The sequence below is a fragment of the Hypomesus transpacificus genome, chromosome 19 (assembly GCF_021917145.1).
Source record: "Hypomesus transpacificus isolate Combined female chromosome 19, fHypTra1, whole genome shotgun sequence".
In the NCBI taxonomy this organism is placed as follows: Eukaryota; Metazoa; Chordata; class Actinopteri; order Osmeriformes; family Osmeridae; genus Hypomesus; species Hypomesus transpacificus.
The window spans coordinates 9,665,041-9,684,384 of record NC_061078.1 but is presented as its reverse complement, the minus strand read 5'-3'; the positions used below and the strand labels follow the sequence as shown (position 1 = coordinate 9,684,384).

Genomic DNA, 19,344 nt, shown 5'->3' with positions numbered 1-19,344 from the left:
TTTTCACTGTTGTGATAGGAGTGAGAGACGTTGAAAGCTGTTAATATCTTAAATCTCATGTGTGTGTGTGTGTGTGTGTGGTAAAAAAAATAGAATTTTGTGAGAACAGTTCTCTCTTTATAGAAGGACCCTTTGACCTATCAACTTGAAAATGTATGCATGCATTTCTTCTTGTGTGTGTGTGTGTGTGTGTGTGTCTGTATGTGTGTGTGTGTGTGTGTGTGTGTGTTCGATGTTCATTTACTAATTTAGTCACTTGCTAATGGAAACACAAGGGTGAAAAGCAGGTGCTTCTCTTTGGGATAAGAGGGAATGATTTGGAGGTGCACATGCATCACATTCATTGATCACGAATGAGCTCTGGAACAATCTATAAATTCTAGTAAGACATAATAGGTCAGTAAGACTGTACTGCTAGTCAATGCTCTTGGAATGAGGACATCCTTTCCATCTTTCAAAACCTTTGAAATTAGATGTTTTTTTCAAGGTGTGGAACTCAGATTTCTTCTGTTTATATAATAGCCCCAGTCTCTAGTATCACAATATAGGACTCCATTGAGCAGGGCCTATGTAACCTCACACTGGTGTATACTGTACGCACTGTAATGTTGAGGTGAATGAACCATTGTTTTGTATTCAGGCCCTGGCCTGACTGACCTCACCACACTGTAGCAACTCAAGCTCGGAAAGGTTGATCAATACTGAATGGTGCTTGACACTGACCCTGTTGGGCAGATACTGTAGCGTGTAGCTGAGGGTACGAAAGTGGTGGGAAAGTAAGGTTTGGAAATGTAATCTCCCCTATAATGTTTGATTCTTCTGTTATTCCCTAATATTGCATCTTCCAAACGTCTTACCCTTGAACACAGGATAAATGCATGATTTTCTGTAACAAACCAATGTTCATTCAAGTAGAGAGCACATTGCAAACTCCATTGTCAGGCCCCTTGAGATCTACAAGATGCTCAAATTAATATTATGTACAGTAAATGCAACATTTAGTTAAAGGTAGTGGTTAGTCGTTGGTTAAATGTTTGCTGATGAATGATTAGATGAGCAACATTACAGAAACCAAAGATTCCAGAAAGTGGAGGGGATAATTCAATAGTTGTATGAGATTCACACTTACGTTTGCCTGTGATGCCTGTAGAAGGCTGTTGCTCTTTACTGTGAGAAGAACTGAATTTCTTGCTTGCTTTATTTGCCACAATTTGGCTCATACCTTACCCTATTTCATTATGGAAACAGTAGATTGACTCCTTTAGTCCTTACTCAGTTGTTTCAGAACCCCTCTCTAAAGACCTGAATAAAATCATTAATAGCCGATATTTTTCATTAGCATACTTCAACATTACCCTGCGAAATACATAAACAGTAATGTGTTATTTGTAATCAACGCATCTTTAGTAGCCGCACAAACGCCTGAGCAGTTACGGAATGGGTTAAACAGGGCATTGAACTAGTTAATTCTCATATCTGCCACATGGTGGGGGGACAGCACGAGATTCCCATGCTTCATGTTGTGTAGTCTACTCTGCGCTTTGTTAGTCTCTCAACACAGTCTCTACGAACAGGTCAAGGAGATTTCTCCGTTGTAACTTTTCTTCGAAACTCAGCGCAGTAACGTAAGTTGCCTACTTTTGCTGAAATTGTCATGCATTCAGAAGCGCTTACTTGGTGTTGAATATCGTTTTAATTGGGTCAGATGAAACAGGACTTGAGGAAAGACAAAGTGGGGGGTTTTAACAGCATTTGCTATGAAGAAGAAAAAAAACGTTTAGGTAAATGTTCTTTGGTAGAATAAAAAAGAACACGTTTTTGATTTCCCCATCAAGGATTGCTGATGTGGCGTGTTTAAGAGTGGCGAGTTGGCCACCAGATAGCTCACAGCAATAATTGACACCAGTTGTTGACATCGAAACTTTAGCATTATGGAACACGTTTCCGAATCTAATAGTCAATGCAGCTGGTGCTTTATTGGAATATCAACAACTCGAATGAAAATGTTTTGCCTCAAGGCCTGGTGCAGTTGAAAAAAACGTCTTGTTTTAAACACTGACATTTTGTCATATGTAAGAAGCTTAATAATCTAAGCCTTTAACAACGTTGTTCTAATATGGTTAAACTGTAGCCTACAGCTTTGGTGTTTAATTATATAGTGTGAAGTTTTTATTTTATCTCATTGCTATCAAAGAAAAGTTACATGACAACGTTGATATATCAGTTTCCATCTCTGGCTAGTTATTGTTGATGGTAAGTTTTTGAACAGTGAGAGAGTTGAAATTCTGTTCTTCTACTGATGGTTAAAACAGAGGCCATCTGTTCAAACTGTCAGTGCTGCAGTGGTAGGATAGACCCCCAGGCAAGCTCAGTCAGAAGCTGATCAACTGTTAAAGGGACTAATGGCAGGAGACAGGCAGTGGACATTGGCCTTGTGATTCACAAATCCCTTAGTTGAGTCCCCCTGCTACACGCACACATGCAAACGTGCAAACACACACACACACACACACACAAACCAGCCATGCGGGTAACTTCTGTTCAATCTGCATATTATAACACTATATTGGATCCTATGGGTTTATAATTGTACTGAATGGCTTGTAAAGGGGCCGTGACTAGATCTGGGTCATTCAATGTAGTGCAGATGAAACGTTGTTGTATTACAGATGTGTAACTAGGTCATGAGTGTGCATGTGTCTGGTGGGCACAGGGAAATGTGAAGTTGACACTTCCCTCCTTATCATGCATTAATGTTATCAGTGGTAAATAAAGCAGTATTTCTTTCACTTTTCTTATAGAGATGTAAATCATCTTGGCATGCTTTGTTTTTCCCTATGAAGGTCCTTTGACCTTAATTAACTTCCCATACTTGGTAAATAATAGGAAATTAAGTTTACTAGTAAAGTTTGCTGCTATTGTAATTTGCTACTGTTGATCTGGGATTAGTTATCATGTATGTTAAATAATGCACATGTACGGTTTGGTTTTTCAAACTTTTTTACTTCTGACTCAAGCAGACAGATGCATGTAAGCTGTGAATCAGCTTTAATGTGTCAGTATGCATGCTTTGGGACAGTGCTAATTTTGCTTTGTTGCTTACTTTAAATGCATACTGGACATCAAATTACTCTTTAAGGTTGAGATAAATCTAGATAGTGTAGCTTTTTGTTTATTTATTTTGTGGCTAACACTACAACAAGACACTATGCAGGTTTACCAGTTTACCCTGTTCAGTGGAATGCCTCTGCCGCAGGTTAAAAGGATGCTTTTCCATTAGAACACAAACTGTTCAAGAATGACACACATAGGCATGGACAACAACGCCTAGTCTAAGGGCATGTTTAGATGGGTGTGTTCAACAAATTTTCTTGATTTAGAAGGATCCAAAGTCTGAGAACACTATTCAAGATAGCCTGCTTCTATTTTGCATTTGTTTTGAATAGGCCTATAATACACATTTTCATTACAAATTATATCAATTTAACAATTTGAGGGAAAAGTTTAATCTCTGAATTAGATTTTAAATGAATTTTCATTCATTTCAGAATATTTTAGTAGGCCTATTTGGTATGTCCCCTTTTTCCTTTAATGACCGTGTGCTGCAGAGCTCAGAGATGGGGGGTAGACTCCTGATGAACTCAACATGATTTGACAATGACATGATGTTCCAAAGAGCATCACAGAATAGTCTTTTGGACCTACTGTACAGTAGTATATTTTACTCCCTATTTTTGGATCTTGATAAACGCCATGCGTAAAAAATGACATCATACACATGCAGTGCACTATTTAGAACAAATCTAAACTTTCTGAAAACAGTTCCTGTGCCTTTAAAATGTGGCAAAAGGCCGACCTGTAGTTGCTTTGAACAGTTAATCTATTTTGCTTATATCCAAAGTGACATGCAAATAGTGTGCAGTAATTCAGTGGTTAGAATAGGGATTGCTAGCTTTTAGACTAAAATTCCCGACCTTGTGTGGGTCCTCCCATTTGTTTACATGTGTGTGTGGTGGGGGTGGTGGCTAGGGGGTGTCCAGGCAAGCGTGAGACTTCTTTCTCACCAAAGGTCTCGACCCCCCCCCCCCCCAATCCTACACTTATCCCAGCCAAACTGTTGTCATGGGAACCACCACCTTCTCGCCCCTCACCATGAGAGAAGTTTCCCTGGAAGCCAAGAGGGCTCTTTACTGTGGAACCGTCTCACATTGCAAGGATTATGGTCCAGGGGTTCCCCAGGACAAGCTCAGGCAGCACCCCCTCATTGTTTGGTCAAACCCCCTGCCCCCCAACAAGCACACTCTCCCATGTACACCTATGTATCTGTATACTCCACCTTGGCACTTCATTGAGATGAGTAGGCCTACACCTATTCCAATGTAAGTAGTAGATCATTTAACATCTTGAAAATGAGGGCTTCCTCGGTTGTCAGTTAGAAATAAACAGGAGTGCTTCGGTTAGAAAAGTGCATCTTTCATATTGGTTGGCTCTGTTACTGTGAAGGGGTGAATGTAAGGCTGGAGTGGTCTTCGGTGTGTCAAGTTTCTCCTTTTGTTGGTTGAGAAAAACCATGGCTGAAAGCATCCATTGTTATGTTGGATACTCAAAGCAGGGCCCTGTCTGTCACACTGTGAGGCAAGAGGGGTGTGTGTGGCAATGAGGAGGGGGGGGGGGTAATGTTCTTGCTCAGGGTGGGAAATTAGGGTTTGTGCTGTTAGGGGCAATGATTTGGAGATACAGGGGGTAGGGCGTATGTGTGCGTGTGTTTGTGGCTGTTAACCATGGGTCTCTGGGTACACTGGCTAGACCAGCTGAATGCTGATGAAGTCCCCCCCCCAGGATCGGGGTACATCTAGCTCAAGTGGAAGACAACTCCATTAACAATTAGACAACAGTCAGGATGATGTTTGACAACGACTAAGTGCCTGTGGGAGTCATAAAACTGCCGGTGTCCAATAGACAGTCCTTAGCCAGGAAAAAGCTTTGACAAAATACTTATGAATGCTTACAGGAGCATCAGACAATGTTGGGATGAGTCAGAGTACTGTTTTATCCATTTGCGTCAGGTTATAATAAATGTTACATGTTGCCACCGGCTTGTGGTTTGTATGCTTAAAAATCTGTTGCTTGGCACTAAGTGCTTAAGAGCAATGGACATAGTTCAGACTACTTGGTAGAGTACAGTATGAGAGTAGAGAGTAGAGTGTTGCAAAACAAAAGACAGAATTGTTGTCTTGTGGTTGCCGACACCTCCTGCGAAGCTCTGAGAAATAAGTGGGAATGGACTGAAACCCAGTCTGGCTCTGCCTTGTTGTGTAATATTGCATGGAGCTGTGCCGGTACATTTTGCTAGTACAGGTCTAATTGCTTTCATTGAACTGCAGGGGTGTTCCACATAAACTAACTCCAGGATGTTTAACTCATCACCCAAGCCCTGAAAGTTTGGCTATGGACTGTGTAGCCTACACATAATCACTTCTTGTTTGCGAATAGCAACAGCGACAGTAAAATAATAATGTTTACCCAGATCCTAGAAGTCCTGACCCTCTAATTGCCATTTTATCTGAACTAAGATAACAAAACACAAGGACCTTAAACCGAGCACCAAGCTGAACAGCAGAGGTCAGTTGACAGGTTTTTCTCTGTTCTGCTGGCCTGATGAATATTTAAAGAGTTTTTGTGACACACATCATCAGGTTGGCACTGGCAGATACAGAGGCCTATAGGCAGCTGCATGTCCACACTGTGATTCTCCCTCCCTTTCTCTTTCTTTATCTCCTCATACATACACACTGACTCACATTGACACCAAAGTCTGACCTTGACCCAGCACTTTCTCACATCCACACAACCCCCCCCCCCCCCCCCCCCCCCACACACACACACACAACAAACACAGACACTCACGTCTCATACACCAGTAACTTTTTCTCTCTGAGGCCTATTGCGTCACTCCACCCAGAAGGATTCTCTCTGTGGTGCCTGGTACTTCTAGTGACAGAAGTTGAAAAAAGCTTGAAAGAAATGCGAGTGTGTGGGGGTGGGGGGTGGGGGTGAGGAGAAGGACTTGTTTGTCGACACCCGGAGTGAAACCAGAAGAAAAGGCAGTCATATGATATGTCGGCCCTTTGCTCTACCCACAAGATATTTGAAGACCCCACACGCATGCACACACACACACACACACACACACAAAGTATGTTAAGTGAGATATCTGGTGCTCTAGGAAGAGGGGAAAAGAATGAACAGGAGAATGAAGGGGCTTTATTGCAATTTGACTCAAAAACTAGAACAGTCTATTAGAAGCCACCGGGTTTAACACATTGGTGTGCTACTAATGGTCCTTTGTTAGCTTACTGCGCTAATGTGTCAACACGTGCTTTGAATGATGACAGATGTCTGTCTGTTGGATCTTTGGACCATGCCAAGAGCTGACTTTGTGATTTAGAGGCCAAGGCTATAAAGAGCATTGTCACACATTAATTTCATGCACATAAAGCCTGTTAATACCCTAGGAACGTTTCTCTATCTCTATCTGTATCTTGTGCAATTTATTGACAATAGGTTATCCAAAGAGATTTTTTTTTAAGAGACTCAATTTAGAGAACAGGTTAGTCCTTGGTTGGTAAACATACAAGTGCCTGAACATTGCATTGGTGTGTTCTTTGAAAACATATCACTCAGTAAACCATGTTTTGTGATCCCAGAGAACACAATCTGTTTAACATAAATAAACTCTGCCAATAAACGATTTAATTTGGATTGTATGTATGTCTAACAAAAATAATGCCTGTGACAGATTTCTGACTGCATTTCTGTCTGTCTAAATATGTCTGAAAATGAAAATGTTTGAGGTAAGAGATGCTTTAACAGGAAATCAGTGTATTTAGCATGTACATTATTTGGAAAATAATTTGAACAGAAGTCTGACCTGTGTCACAACCTGTTCACTTGTTCACTAAGTTTCTGGTCCATTATATTTTCCATCTAGCCCTCTCTCCCTCCTCCCTACTCCCCCCCCCCCCCTCTCTCTCTCGCTCTCGCTCTCGCTTTCTCTCTCGCTCTCTCTCACGCTAAACCCATGGGGCCCACCAAACTGGCCCAGTTGGTCAGTGTAACAGTAACCCATTTACAGTGGCAAGATTCTGGGTCGCTTGCACAGAGCTCACTCACACCAGTATCTGTGCCAGAAGGAAATATTGAGCCATCCATCCATAGTTCATCTAACTTTCCATTGAGTTATTAGACAGCAGCAGGCCATAATTGTAGAGCGGGAGTGAATGATAAAAACTGGAAGTGAATAAGAAAAAAAGTGAACAGTGTGAATTGGGGATTGGAAGATGAAATGAAGGCATAGGGAATTGGAGGTAGAGAGTGTGGAAAATAACGTGGAAGAGAGAAGAGGAATAACAATGGGAGTATTTGAATAAAATGAAACGCACACCTTCAAAGGACAGAGAGTAAACAGGTTGTGAGATATCTGACCCCCTCTTGTCTTTTGTGTGCTGTAGGTTCAGGTACAGGTTGTACAGGTTGATGCTGTGTATAATTGTTGGCAGCTTGAAGCATACAAACACTCCCTGCCAGTCATCTTAGCTGTCCAGCCCTTTGCTTCTATGTGTCTGTTAACACTAACATGCATCACCCTAACTGTAGCCCCCAAATCTAATCTGGACACACACTCGCACTAGCTAGTACTCCCATGGCATCATATGATTCACATCTTGGATATACCTAAATTATATCAATTTTGCTTAATCAACAGAATGTAGGTTATGTAACACTAAATTCATGTTCTTGTTCTATGCACAGATTCAGCACCATGGGGAAAGGTTGCATGACGGCGACCAAGTACTTCCTGTTCCTCTTCAACCTCATCTTTTTTGTAAGTAATCTTTAGTGTTCGGTGTTCTTTGTGCTGACCAAAAAGTATTTTTGGGGGAAGAAATGTCAGCCTAAAAATTAACCACCCTTTTCATTGTCTGTTACCCAACCCTTCCCTCTTATTTTTCTCTCTCTCTCTCTCTCTCTCTCTCTCTCTCTCTCTCTCTCTCTCTCTCTCTCTCTCCATCCCCCTGTCTTTCTCCTTCTCCCCGCGACCCACATTATTAATTACATGGCTGATGAAGTGTTTGTGGCCTAGTTGCCTGGGTGAAACTCATCCACTCATTACCATCTCTCTCTTTCTCTTTCTCTCTCTCTCTCTCTTTTCTCCTTCTCCTTTTCCTCAACAGAGGAAATTAAATCTGTGATCCGAGGCTTAAGACCTCTGCATTTACACAGTACGTCCTCATAGAGACCTAGCTAGCATGATGAATAGAAGGAACCCTTCCAGCCCCATACTTTACTACTGTCACAGACCAACACAGCTTGTTCTGAATCAAATCCTCACACTGACTATGAGCGTGGTTTTGTAGGAACAAGTAAAATTATAATTCCTCTCGTTTGCCAGACCAAAGTAGCTAACAATGTTTCTAATCTTGAGATGCACTTGAAAGGTGAATGATACCTAAGTTCATCACCTTAATATATGTGTGTGTCTGTGTTTGTGTGTTTGTCCATCCAAATGTGACCTGTGTGTGAGGAAGAAGTGGGTCATGATTGTGATCAGTTGGGTTTTCTGGAATATAGACTACATCCACGGTGCCCCAATCCCCTCCCCTACACACACACACACACACACATATGCACACACACGCACACACAGAATCCCACATCCCACAAACATGCTGTTCCTCTCCTGACATGCAGGATTTTTACTTAACCAGTCCCAGATGTTAATAGAAGGAGGGACATGTATAGAGGGTACCTTGCAGGCCTGGATCACTACACACACACACACGCACACACGCGCACACACACACCTAAACAACCACAGAAAGGTCACTCCCACTATTACCTCAGTTCTGTACCTCTGTGTCTAATGATTCTTAATCTCTTCTTCAGTTGTTTGGAGCATTGATCATGGGCTTTGGCTTGTGGGTCCTCCTGGATAATCAGAGCTTCATGGCCGTCCTGCGTAAGTGTTTGTCTCAAAAGTGATGCCATCACCCAATAAAACTACATATTTTAAGCTATTGGGAGTCACATCACACAGTTACTGTATGTCTGCTTCTTTTTTATCTAAAGGAAACACAAAAATCACATTCATAGTACCCATTTCTGGTTTGTATTTTTTCGAGGCTTATGACTACTTAAAACAGATGTCCAGCCATTGGTCGCTACTGTAATCCGTGGGTTAATGTGCATACAGTCAAGAGCAGCTCTACAAATTGACCTGTGATTAACACTCCTGAAACCGGGCCAAGTTTTAGCTTTAGGCACCCACCCCAATTTCTCTGTGTGTCTGTGTTTTTCTGTGTTTGTGGTATATAAGCTGTGCGTTTACAGTTTATCTGTGTGTGTGTGTGTTTGAATATCCTCCATTGTTCTATTAAGAAGACCGTAGGAAGCAGTGAGAGGGTTTCTTACCTTCCTCCCTAGAGATATCTTTCTCTTCAACCAGTATGTTGCTTCTGACCTAGGTCTTCCTGTCTGGCTGGGGATCAATCGTGTGTGTGTGTCAGTGCCCTCTGCTAACTCTCTCTGTGGCCATCTGGCTGTGAGGCTGTTGTCCAGTGATTAATGGAACCTGCATGGTGTTGCCAACACGCAACATTGAGCACAGTTAAACACAACTGTTAGGCAGACACTCAGAAAGTCTGTCTGACACATGCCTGGAAACACACGCTCACACACACACACTCACAAATATTTAAAGCATACAAACTTAGAACGTTAATGTTGACAGACTAAATACAAGGCGCACCAAATTTCTTATTCACACAGGTGTGAGACAAAACTCAGACCAAATTCTCACACGCACGCACACACACCTTGGATTTTAACAATGTAAAGCGCTTTAGTTTAGACGATACCCACTCTCTCCAGCCATGACCCTGACTTGGCCATTGAGTTCAGTTCACCTCAGACCATAGCTAGTCCAGCCAAACCTGACTGAACTTAGCTCTGAGGAGAGACTAGGGGAAGACTAGAGAAAGAGACAGAAGACACATGAAGAGAAGAGGAGTGACAAACAGAGGGGTGGGGGGTTAAGAGAGACCCGGGATGGAGATGGAGTCAAAGAGAGTGTTAGACAGAGCGATCAGCAGACACAAAGAGAGACGGGAGAGAGTGCACTCAGTCAGACCATTACAGGGGACATTGTCCACTGGGCCCCACAGGTGTCACGTCCTCAGACACTGGGCTCTTTCTGCGAGGCTGTCTATTAGCATGCATCACGTCAGTCTGGCCCAGCACACCAGCCAGCAGCGCTCTCTCTGCCTCACTCACGGCCACCTCATCACACACACACACTCTCTCTCTCGCATCATCAGGATTAACGCTACTGACCACCAGTGCGAGAAGACATGAGGAGGAGCGAAAAAAAGAGAAGAATGTCCTTCGTTCTCTCCGTCGTGGGTTCGCCCGAGGTTGGAGTGCGGTCATAGGACATGGGACTGGTATTACCACAAAGAGTTAAAGTACAGTGGACAGATTAGCTTTGTGTCTGGATGTAAAAGGGCCGTATTGATTGGACGGACTCAATGACACATTTTCTGCTTGGAAAAGACGATGGTAGTGTGGCCAACTGGAATCAGTGATCGTCTTGATGCATGTGAGGCTTTGGATGAAATCAGAGTTTGGTGGTGTGTGTGTATGGGATATGAAGGCTAATTTATGTAAAGGCCTGGTGGTTTGAATTAGGAGTCAACAGTAGTCATGTGAAGAAGGAGGAACAGGGGAAACAAAGGCCAAACAAGCAGAGTAAAGTGTGTGTGTGTGGCCAAGGTCAACACTCTCCCTCTGTTTGTTAAATTTCAGCTGGCTGACACATTCCAACATCACAACAGGGTCGTGTGCTTGTTGGTTGGGAGTCCCCAGCCACCTGCACCAGTACAGAGAATCTTAACACACACACTCCTTCTCCCTCCCCAATTCCACTCCACTTTCCATCATAAGGCTCTCCCTATTGCTATGTTTTTGGGATCCAGCCACCAGTGGTTTGCCCTCGTTCTATAGCCCCACAAGAGGTCCCAGGTTTCCTTGCGGTCCCCAAGACAGACGCCAGCTGAGACCCCCCCGGGGGGGGGGGGGGGGGGGACGACAACATCTGGGAATGTCAACACACTACACGGTTGTTTCCCTCCAGTGGTTCTACTCAACCTGTCTGTGTGCGCATGTGCCCGTCCATTGATCACCCCCTACAGGTCTCTAACCTACTTTAGAAACAGACCCTTTCCATTCAGGTTTTTATAGACTTTTACGGTTCTAACTTTAGAGGCAATGTAATGGAAAGACTCATGCATTCAGGGTTCGGCCTTTGAAGTTCCAGCAAGGTTCTATTACCCCACAATACGCCGCAGGGTCTCACTTTATGAACCAGATGAAACTGTCTGGGTGTGCTTAACAGCGTTTTGTCCTGCTCAAAAAAGCAGTTTTCCAGTTCCAAACCATCGTGCATACCGGCTAACATGCCACTACACTGGGGACCTTCCTCTATTGTATTCCAGATTTAGCTTTCTAAATGAGACACACTTCAGCCCTGTGGCTGCAAACTACATTTTCCATCTGACAGCAGTTTTAGTAATTGTTGTTCCCCATCTTTTCTGGTTGGTCAAATGCATTACTGCTCTCCTGTGCAAGGCTAAATTTAACAACAATGTTTGCAAAATGTCTGACGTTTTGTACACATAGTAGTTCCTCAATTACGTAAGCCTGAGGAATGGTGTCATTGGTAACTTTAGGTAACTAGACTCTAAACGCCTTCAGATGCTTGTCTTGCTAGAACAAACTGACAATTGTTAGGCTATTGTAAACTTGGATCTGAAAGATGTCCTTTTACCTTAAAGCCAACTGGCTAGAATTTTTTTCTAACACAACCAATATTCCGTACTGATGTAATTGAAGCTCATTAGAAGATGGCCCACAAGGAGGGTGTCTGCTAGGTCAAGTTTTCTCTGCTCTCTGTACTGTTTGTTAGTGGTTGACTCTGGAGAGTGTCTGGGCTCGCTCATGGCTCTCAGTCTTGGAGTGTTACCAGGAGTGGGCCTGAGAGCGTCCCTTCTCTGCCGTCAGAAAGAGCTTGGCACAAGTGCGCGCACACTTAAACACTGTCAACCACACACACACACACGCACGCACACACACACACGAACGCAGGGACTCCCACATCTAGACCCCTCTCCACTGGCCTTCTTCTGAAACAAAGTCCTTTGGAAACATCTCTGCTTTACATCCGTCCAGAACCAGTTGTTAACATAGTTGTTATCACTGGATATCTTTATATATAACTACACATTTTTCATGACAGATGATACATTGGTGTGAAACGACTTCGATATATTTTGTGGGGAAGAGATTAGCACACAATGTTAAAACTGAACCAGTGTGTTCTTCTGTTTGCCCCCTTGTAGAAGACTCCTCCATGGCTCTGAAGGTGGGCTCCTACATCCTGATCGGGGTTGGAGCTCTCTCCATGCTCATGGGCTTCCTGGGCTGTCTGGGTGCTATCTACGAGATCCGCTGTTTGCTGGGCCTGGTGAGTCAGCCCTGCTGATAGAGGAGGCATGGAGGAGGAGGAGCAGGAGGAGGAGTTTGTGGTGGTGGATGAGGAGAATGAGGTTGTGGTGGAGGAGGAGGATGACGAGGAGCAAGTGGTGGTGGAGCAGCAGGAGGAGGTTGTAGTGATGGTGCAGGAAAAGGAGGTTGTAGTGATGGTGCAGGAAAAGGAGGTTGTAGTGATGGTGCAGGAGGAGGAGGTTGTAGTGATGGTGCAGGAGGAGGAGGTTGTAGTGATGGTGCAGGAGGAGGAGGTTGTAGTGATGGTGCAGGAGGAGGAGGTTGTAGTGATGGTGCAGGAGGAGGAGGTTGTAGTGATGGTGCAGGAGGAGGAGGTGGAGAAAGGAAGAAGCAAGAGGAAAAGTTGGGTTATTCTGAATAATTTTTGTTTTTACAGCCTTTGTAGTATCCCAGGAGAAAGGTCTTGAGAGAACGGCTTTAAGGATGATGCCAAATATTAATGTAATTGGATGATAATGAGAGAAATTTAGCATTGTCTAATACAGGGACTGTTGAAGATTCCCTAATGAAATTCAGCAAAAAATGACTATAAATGTTTGTTCCCTAATCGTTCTTTGTAGAAGTTTGAGAGCAGCTTTGGTATTTAGCCTGGATGCATATTGCACAATCATGCATAAATCTGGTGTTTTGTAGTTTTTCTTAGAAATTTGACTTAATATGCTAAAATATTATTAAGACAAATGTGTAGCATTTAGTGAAGGTGTGTGCATGAAAAGTGCATTGAATGTGGATGGAGGTTGTTACATGTGTCAATCATGACTTGAACTATGTAAGTATGGTATGTTCTGCTATGTTATGCATGTCTCTCCTGTGACTTCTCATGACCTATGATCCTCTTCCCCTCAGTATTTCACCTGCCTGCTACTGATCCTAATTGCCCAAGTTGTCGCTGGTGTTCTGATCTACCTCCAGAAGGACCTGGTGAGTGATGTCTCTTCCTCAAGTCTGCAGTTTTTACTTTCCACACTCCCCCCTTTTGGCTGGGAAGTGGCCCAGTTTACAATTTCTTGCCAAATACATCTCTTTTTTATAAAACCATGGAAGTGAACAAATTTACCATAGGAAGTTTGTGATTGTACACTTTTTTTTCCTTTTGAGTAAAACTATGATTATAATGATAAAAACAAAAGCCATGTCTCTATGGGTCTGAACATGTTTTCCTAGAAGAGGACTTGACTTTCAAGAAAGCAGCATTGAAAGTTGTTCCAAACATTCATGGACTTCCTGACTTGTACACCACCTGTATTATTGGAAGGAACGTAGGTGTTTGTAGGGAGTGTTCTCATGACCTGATGTTTTGATAGCATCGCCAACAATAAAAATGACACAGAGACAGTTGGTATTATAGTGCCACCTAGTGTATAGTCTTGGAAATGTTGGGTTCACGGCAGTGTAGAATTGTGGTCTGAATTAAGTTCTCAACCATACAAGGATCACCTGAAAAAGGGGTATTTGATTTGGTCTTGGACTAGAATCCATCTTGGTCAGGCAGGAGTTTGAGTTTGATCTGTCGTTTTCTGGTGTGATCCAGCTGCCTATCTCCCCTGGCAGCTGAAGGGAAGCATCTTTATATGCCAAAAAAAGCAGGAATTCTCCATCTTATTTTATCTGAAAGTGAACCTTTGGTGAAAGCCAGCCAGTCACTGTCCTATGCCAATTTGACTTCCAAGGTTCAATGTTGTCTCAGTACTCAAACAACAGAAGGTTTACCCAAAGGTTTTGTTCACTACATGCAGTTTAACAAACGCTTTGTTTGTTAAACTGCATGTAGTGAACAAAACTACATGTATTTGACACACCTTTTGGTATTTGACACACCTTGAATCTTTGAAAGGAGTAGTAAATAGCTGTCTTCCTGAACCTTTACACTTTATTATTCTTGATTGATCTAATTGGTAAAGAGTGAAATGAGGAGCTTTCTAGAGTTGAACTGAAGCCATGAGATCATAACTTGCCAAGTAACAACTGTTGAAAAGTTAATTGTTATGTAAGGTTTCATAAGGAATCTGGGTTATTTTTCCATTGCTTGGTTGTGCACTACCCAATTTCTGGCGTTTCAGTTGTCTGGAGAATGAGCCAGATTCTTCTTCTTTTTCCGTTTGTTTGACTGAAGTCTGTTGTTTTTCCCATCTCAGCTGAACAATGAGATGTCCAACATTGTGACCCAGATCCTGAACAACTACCCGGGCAAGAACACCACCACAGAGCAGGCCTGGGACCTCATTCAGAGGACGGTAAGTTCAACTGCAGGTTTAGTCTTGTTTATTCCTCCATGGCCAGTCTACAGTGGTTTGAATCCTGCTTGTTATGTGAAGTTGAAGTTGATTCCCATGGGCCTGCATCCAGTTCCACCTACATTACATCTTTTCTGTAATCCTTAATTTCATTAATAACTATATATCCTAATTATCTTTATCAATTGACATTTTCCTTTTTCTATATCTCTATCTCCCTCTCTCTACCTCCCCTTCCCTCACTCCAGATGGAATGCTGTGGCTGGAATGGTCGCATGGACTGGAATGGCAATGGTGTTATTATCAACAGCTCCCAGTTGCTTTTTCCCTGCTCCTGTCAAAATGTCACATTCTTCACCGGCAATTACTCTGACAGTGGCTTCTGTGAGGCCCAGTCACCTGACTGGCCTGTGTACGACACGGTGAGGTCACTTGGAATGCTAATGGTAGACAGTATATCTAGTATCTGAATTGTGGACTCATTGTACAGTCAAATGTCACATTTTATAGGTCTCATTTTAAATATGTTGACCTCACCTTTCCGCTCTTCCTTTTTTTCTTTCCCTTTCTCCCACCCTGCTCAGGGATGCTCCTCAAGTGTGGAGAACTGGCTATTCACCAACCTTGGTGTTGTCCTGGGAATCTGCCTAGGAGTGGCTGTCATTGAGGTATTCCATTCATCATTTGCTGCAATTCTTTCCTATGTGTTTGTTCCCTCCAAATCCTCAATGAATAGTTCTGAATAGACTTTTCATAACAGTATATAATTCACCCCCATTAACTAGTGATAGGATTTTGTGTAGTGCACATGTACAGCTTTCCTACAAAGTGACACTAGTTTGTGTTTTGATCATGCTTACATTAATATGTTAGATGTAGTCAGTGTTGTAGATGCAAACAAAATTCTTAAGGACCTGTTTATATGTTGAAATGTTACCTTTGTTTTTGTCCCTGCAGCTTTTGGGCATGATTCTCTCTATTGGCCTGTGTAAGGGCATACACAAAGAAGACTACACCAAAGTGCCAAAGTACTGAAGATGAGGTGCAGAAAGAACACACAAACACACATGAACATACACAAACATACACACACAAATAAGAATTTTGGAATACAGCACACACACACATCTACACTTAAACATGCCCACACAGGCATACACAGTAATACATCTTCTCATTTGTTTGTTTATTGAAACACATTATGTCCAAATGTTGCATTACGTTTGAGGTGTGTGTGGGGGGGGCGGCGGCCTGAGGCACTTCTGTCTTTTCCATCAGTACAGTTTTCATGGAGCATTTTAGAGATGTAAATTGAGAGCTTTGGATTTAAAACAAATAGCCAGGAAGTATGGTCCTCGGTTTACATTGGAGTAAAACAAAGGTTTACCAAGAGTCCAAAAGAGACAAGGAAGTAAGGAATGATTGGGTGGTGAGACATGAGGCAGTTCTGAGAAGTAGGAGGCAAAAACACCCTCCGTGACAACTGTGGAAGGCAGGTGATAGAAAGCCAACTGCATTCACTACTTTTTTGTTGTTGTTTCTTTTTAGGTTATACAGTGTTTCGAGTTTTTGTGCATTTTGTTGGTTTTGTATAAAGTTTTGGTGTGCATTTAAATCTGAGATAGCATCGACTTAGGAAGCTGGTCACTCCTTGTTTAAAAAGAAGAGTAGATTTGTTTCTTCTGTTCTGTTTTATTTTTCATGTATTACATTTGAATTGTATTGAAGGATTTTTTTTTACCAATAATTCTTTGAAAGTAATAGGAATAATAAAATACTAAAGAGGACCAATTCTGAAACATGCTCCCCAACAAGTGTCACACTCACGGTTTACATTTTTCTTTGATCACATGCAGGATGTTTTTTGTGTATTCTGAGTGGCAGTTTTTATGAAGATCACTTTATCTAAGTATGTCAAGACTGTTTGAGAAATTATATATTTCATACAATATTCTACATCAGGGATATTTCAATAAGAGGAAATACAAAATAATTTGAATTGTTATATAAGAAATATATATATATTTCGAGAAAATTTGGGATACAATTAAAATTATTCTGAAAATATGTTGTACATTTTTACTTTGAATGAAGGTCTTTCATATTTTGATTTTATAATGTACAAAATGCCCTCTTGTTTATTTTTTATTTTTTTACATGTTTGACAAACATTCCATGACCTTCAAGTAATTTTTTGGGACTATTAAAACTTTACACATTTTTGTTTGGTAGCTGGATTAGTTAATGTATACTCACCCAATTGATTCAGTTTTATTTTGTCAATAAACATTCAATAGACTGATTTGTTGGTGTGTGTGTGTAATACTACTTAGTCAGAATATGCCCTTTCTTGCAGGTGTAAGCAAGCTTATATCCTGTAGGGGGAGCTAGCAACCTGATGTCAAACACCCTCAGTAGCTAACAATAAGCAAATAGTTTGTTTGATGAGGTATTGTAGAACAACATTTAAAAAATTATTTCGATGTACAAAAATATATCAACTACCAAGGTTGTAGCAGTTACATAAAGACCTAACTTTTTACTCTGCCAAGAGCCCTCTGTAATACATCTAATTCTTCAGTGGTACTGCTGACAAAATGTTTCCACATTTAATTTTACATTCTCATGATGTATAGTATGTATGAGACTGCTATGTCATGCCCACATTTTTTTCTGTATGTCTGTGTGAATCTCTATATTTCAGTGTGAGAGAAATTGTTGACTGAGAATATGTCTGGATTGTGTGTTAGTACATTTTATATCTTGTACTGCTTGTGTGCATGTGTGTCCTATGTGTGTTTCAGACTCGGTACAATTATGTACTTGTTTGGCCCTAAGCCCAAAAGTTGTTCCCCTAGATTTGTCCCAGGGTTCTCTCTGGCCTTCAACATCCAAACAATGGAAGTCTTTTTAAACTTTTTTAATGGGGTTGTATGGTTTTGCCCCCCCCCCCTCTCTCCCCCAGTTAACAATGACACTTCCACCTGCCGGCCCCCTTCACATCCACCCTCCGCCCGCCCTCCGTCCTACATCCTGTTATGAAAAGATAGTTACCCTCCCACGTCTCACCCCCGCCTCTCTTGCCCAGAAAAAAGAGCTTAAGTGTTGGCTGGAAAACTTTTATTCTCCCCCTTACCATTCTACTGTTCCCCCCAATTTCTAAATGGAAAAATACTTTAATTTCAGTTCATAAATGGAGGGCAAACAAAGTGAAACTGATTTGAAACTAAAATGTAGTTTCTCTGTCCTGGCCTTCCTATGTTTACTCACTTGAGGGAAGGAGGGAAGTAAAGATAGGAGAAAAGGAATGAAGGAAGAAAACCTCTTGCCCCCTCACCATATGTGTATATGAAATAGACCCGGGCCAAAATACTTGGAATCAGTTTGATGACATATGAATTTTGGATCATGGCTGGCACAAGGGACCACGGGTTCATCCCAAAATTGTTCACTAGAAACCACTTGACTTTCCAAGCTGACTGAAGCTAATTCATTTGTTTGTTAAATAGTATTTTGACTGCCATAGTAAAAAAAGGACAGTCATCTTAAAATGATGGTAGGATTGTCTTAGTCTGATTAGCGTTACATAAAATGATTTCAATACCACAGCACTCAAATTCTTTCGCTTTCAATTTGGAGTTGTTTTGGAATAGCAACAAGTTGGGAGTTTACATTCCCAAAAGCTGTGATCTGTACCTCCTTGAACTAGCCAGACAGGATTAATTAAGACAGCAGAGGACTCAGACAGATCGTCAGTATGAGTGTTTGTTCAAAGGTTGTGTCACAGTATCATTGTTTAAAGCAGAGCTCATCATTTTAACCTCAACACGAAACTGAAACATTAGATGTCAGACGGGTTAAAGTCAAAACCACAGGGATTATTACAGTTGACTATTAGACTAGTGTTAGGTGTTGACCTTATGGTTTGTGTGTGATGTGTTGCCTTGACTTGTGCTTCCAAATGTACTTTGATGCAAATACTGCACAAGTCTGTGCACGGTCCTTGTCAAGAACATAAGTAATTAAAATGTACTTGTATTATGTTTACTAAAGCAGACATACAACGAATGACACATCCTTGGTGAGGGCCTTCTGTGTGAGAAACTACAGCAGACAGGAAACAAGCTAGACATGTGTTAGCGCGTGTGCGTGTGTATGAGAGTGTCCGCGCATGCATGACTGAAGGACATAGAACTGTCTTTCAGCCAGATAGCCTCTGAACATACAAAACACAAACACATGCTCAGATCAAGACAAATGCGCTCATCTTCTGTCTATTTTGACATAATCTAATTACACCTCATAATGAGGAGCAATGCAGGCGCAGAAAGGAAGTCATTAGTAGTTTGGGTCGAGGTTGGGGGCATCTATTCATTCACAAGCAGCTATGTTAGAGAGGGAGATGATCCTATACAAAGGTCTCTTTATTCCAGATAGAAGATCCTGATTGAAAATGTGCAGAAATCACATTTAGCAGTTGCACTTGTTT

The 19,344-nt window shown here is 41.8% G+C and overlaps 1 protein-coding gene across 1 annotated transcript; it reads left to right on the top strand.

The window, feature by feature from the left end:
- The first annotated feature begins 1,515 nt into the window (after positions 1-1,515).
- On the top strand, positions 1,516-17,157 carry LOC124481995 (CD82 antigen-like). Its single transcript, XM_047042318.1, has 9 exons — positions 1,516-1,625; positions 7,813-7,885; positions 8,947-9,019; positions 12,456-12,580; positions 13,468-13,542; positions 14,757-14,855; positions 15,104-15,277; positions 15,440-15,523; positions 15,813-17,157. The coding sequence occupies exons 2-9, from the start codon at positions 7,823-7,825 to the stop codon at positions 15,888-15,890; spliced, it is 771 nt and encodes a 256-aa protein (XP_046898274.1). The 5' UTR covers positions 1,516-1,625; positions 7,813-7,822; the 3' UTR covers positions 15,891-17,157.
- The last annotated feature ends 2,187 nt before the right edge of the window (positions 17,158-19,344 follow it).

Excerpts from the sequence above, each read along its gene's own strand:
- LOC124481995 (XM_047042318.1), top strand. The coding sequence starts at position 7,823 with ATGGGGAAAGGTTGCATGACGGCGACCAAGTACTTCCTGTTCCTCTTC. Across the intron at positions 9,020-12,455 it reads GAGCTTCATGGCCGTCCTGC|AAGACTCCTCCATGGCTCTG; the intron begins GTAAGTGTTTGT and ends GCCCCCTTGTAG. Across the intron at positions 14,856-15,103 it reads GGGACCTCATTCAGAGGACG|ATGGAATGCTGTGGCTGGAA; the intron begins GTAAGTTCAACT and ends CCCTCACTCCAG.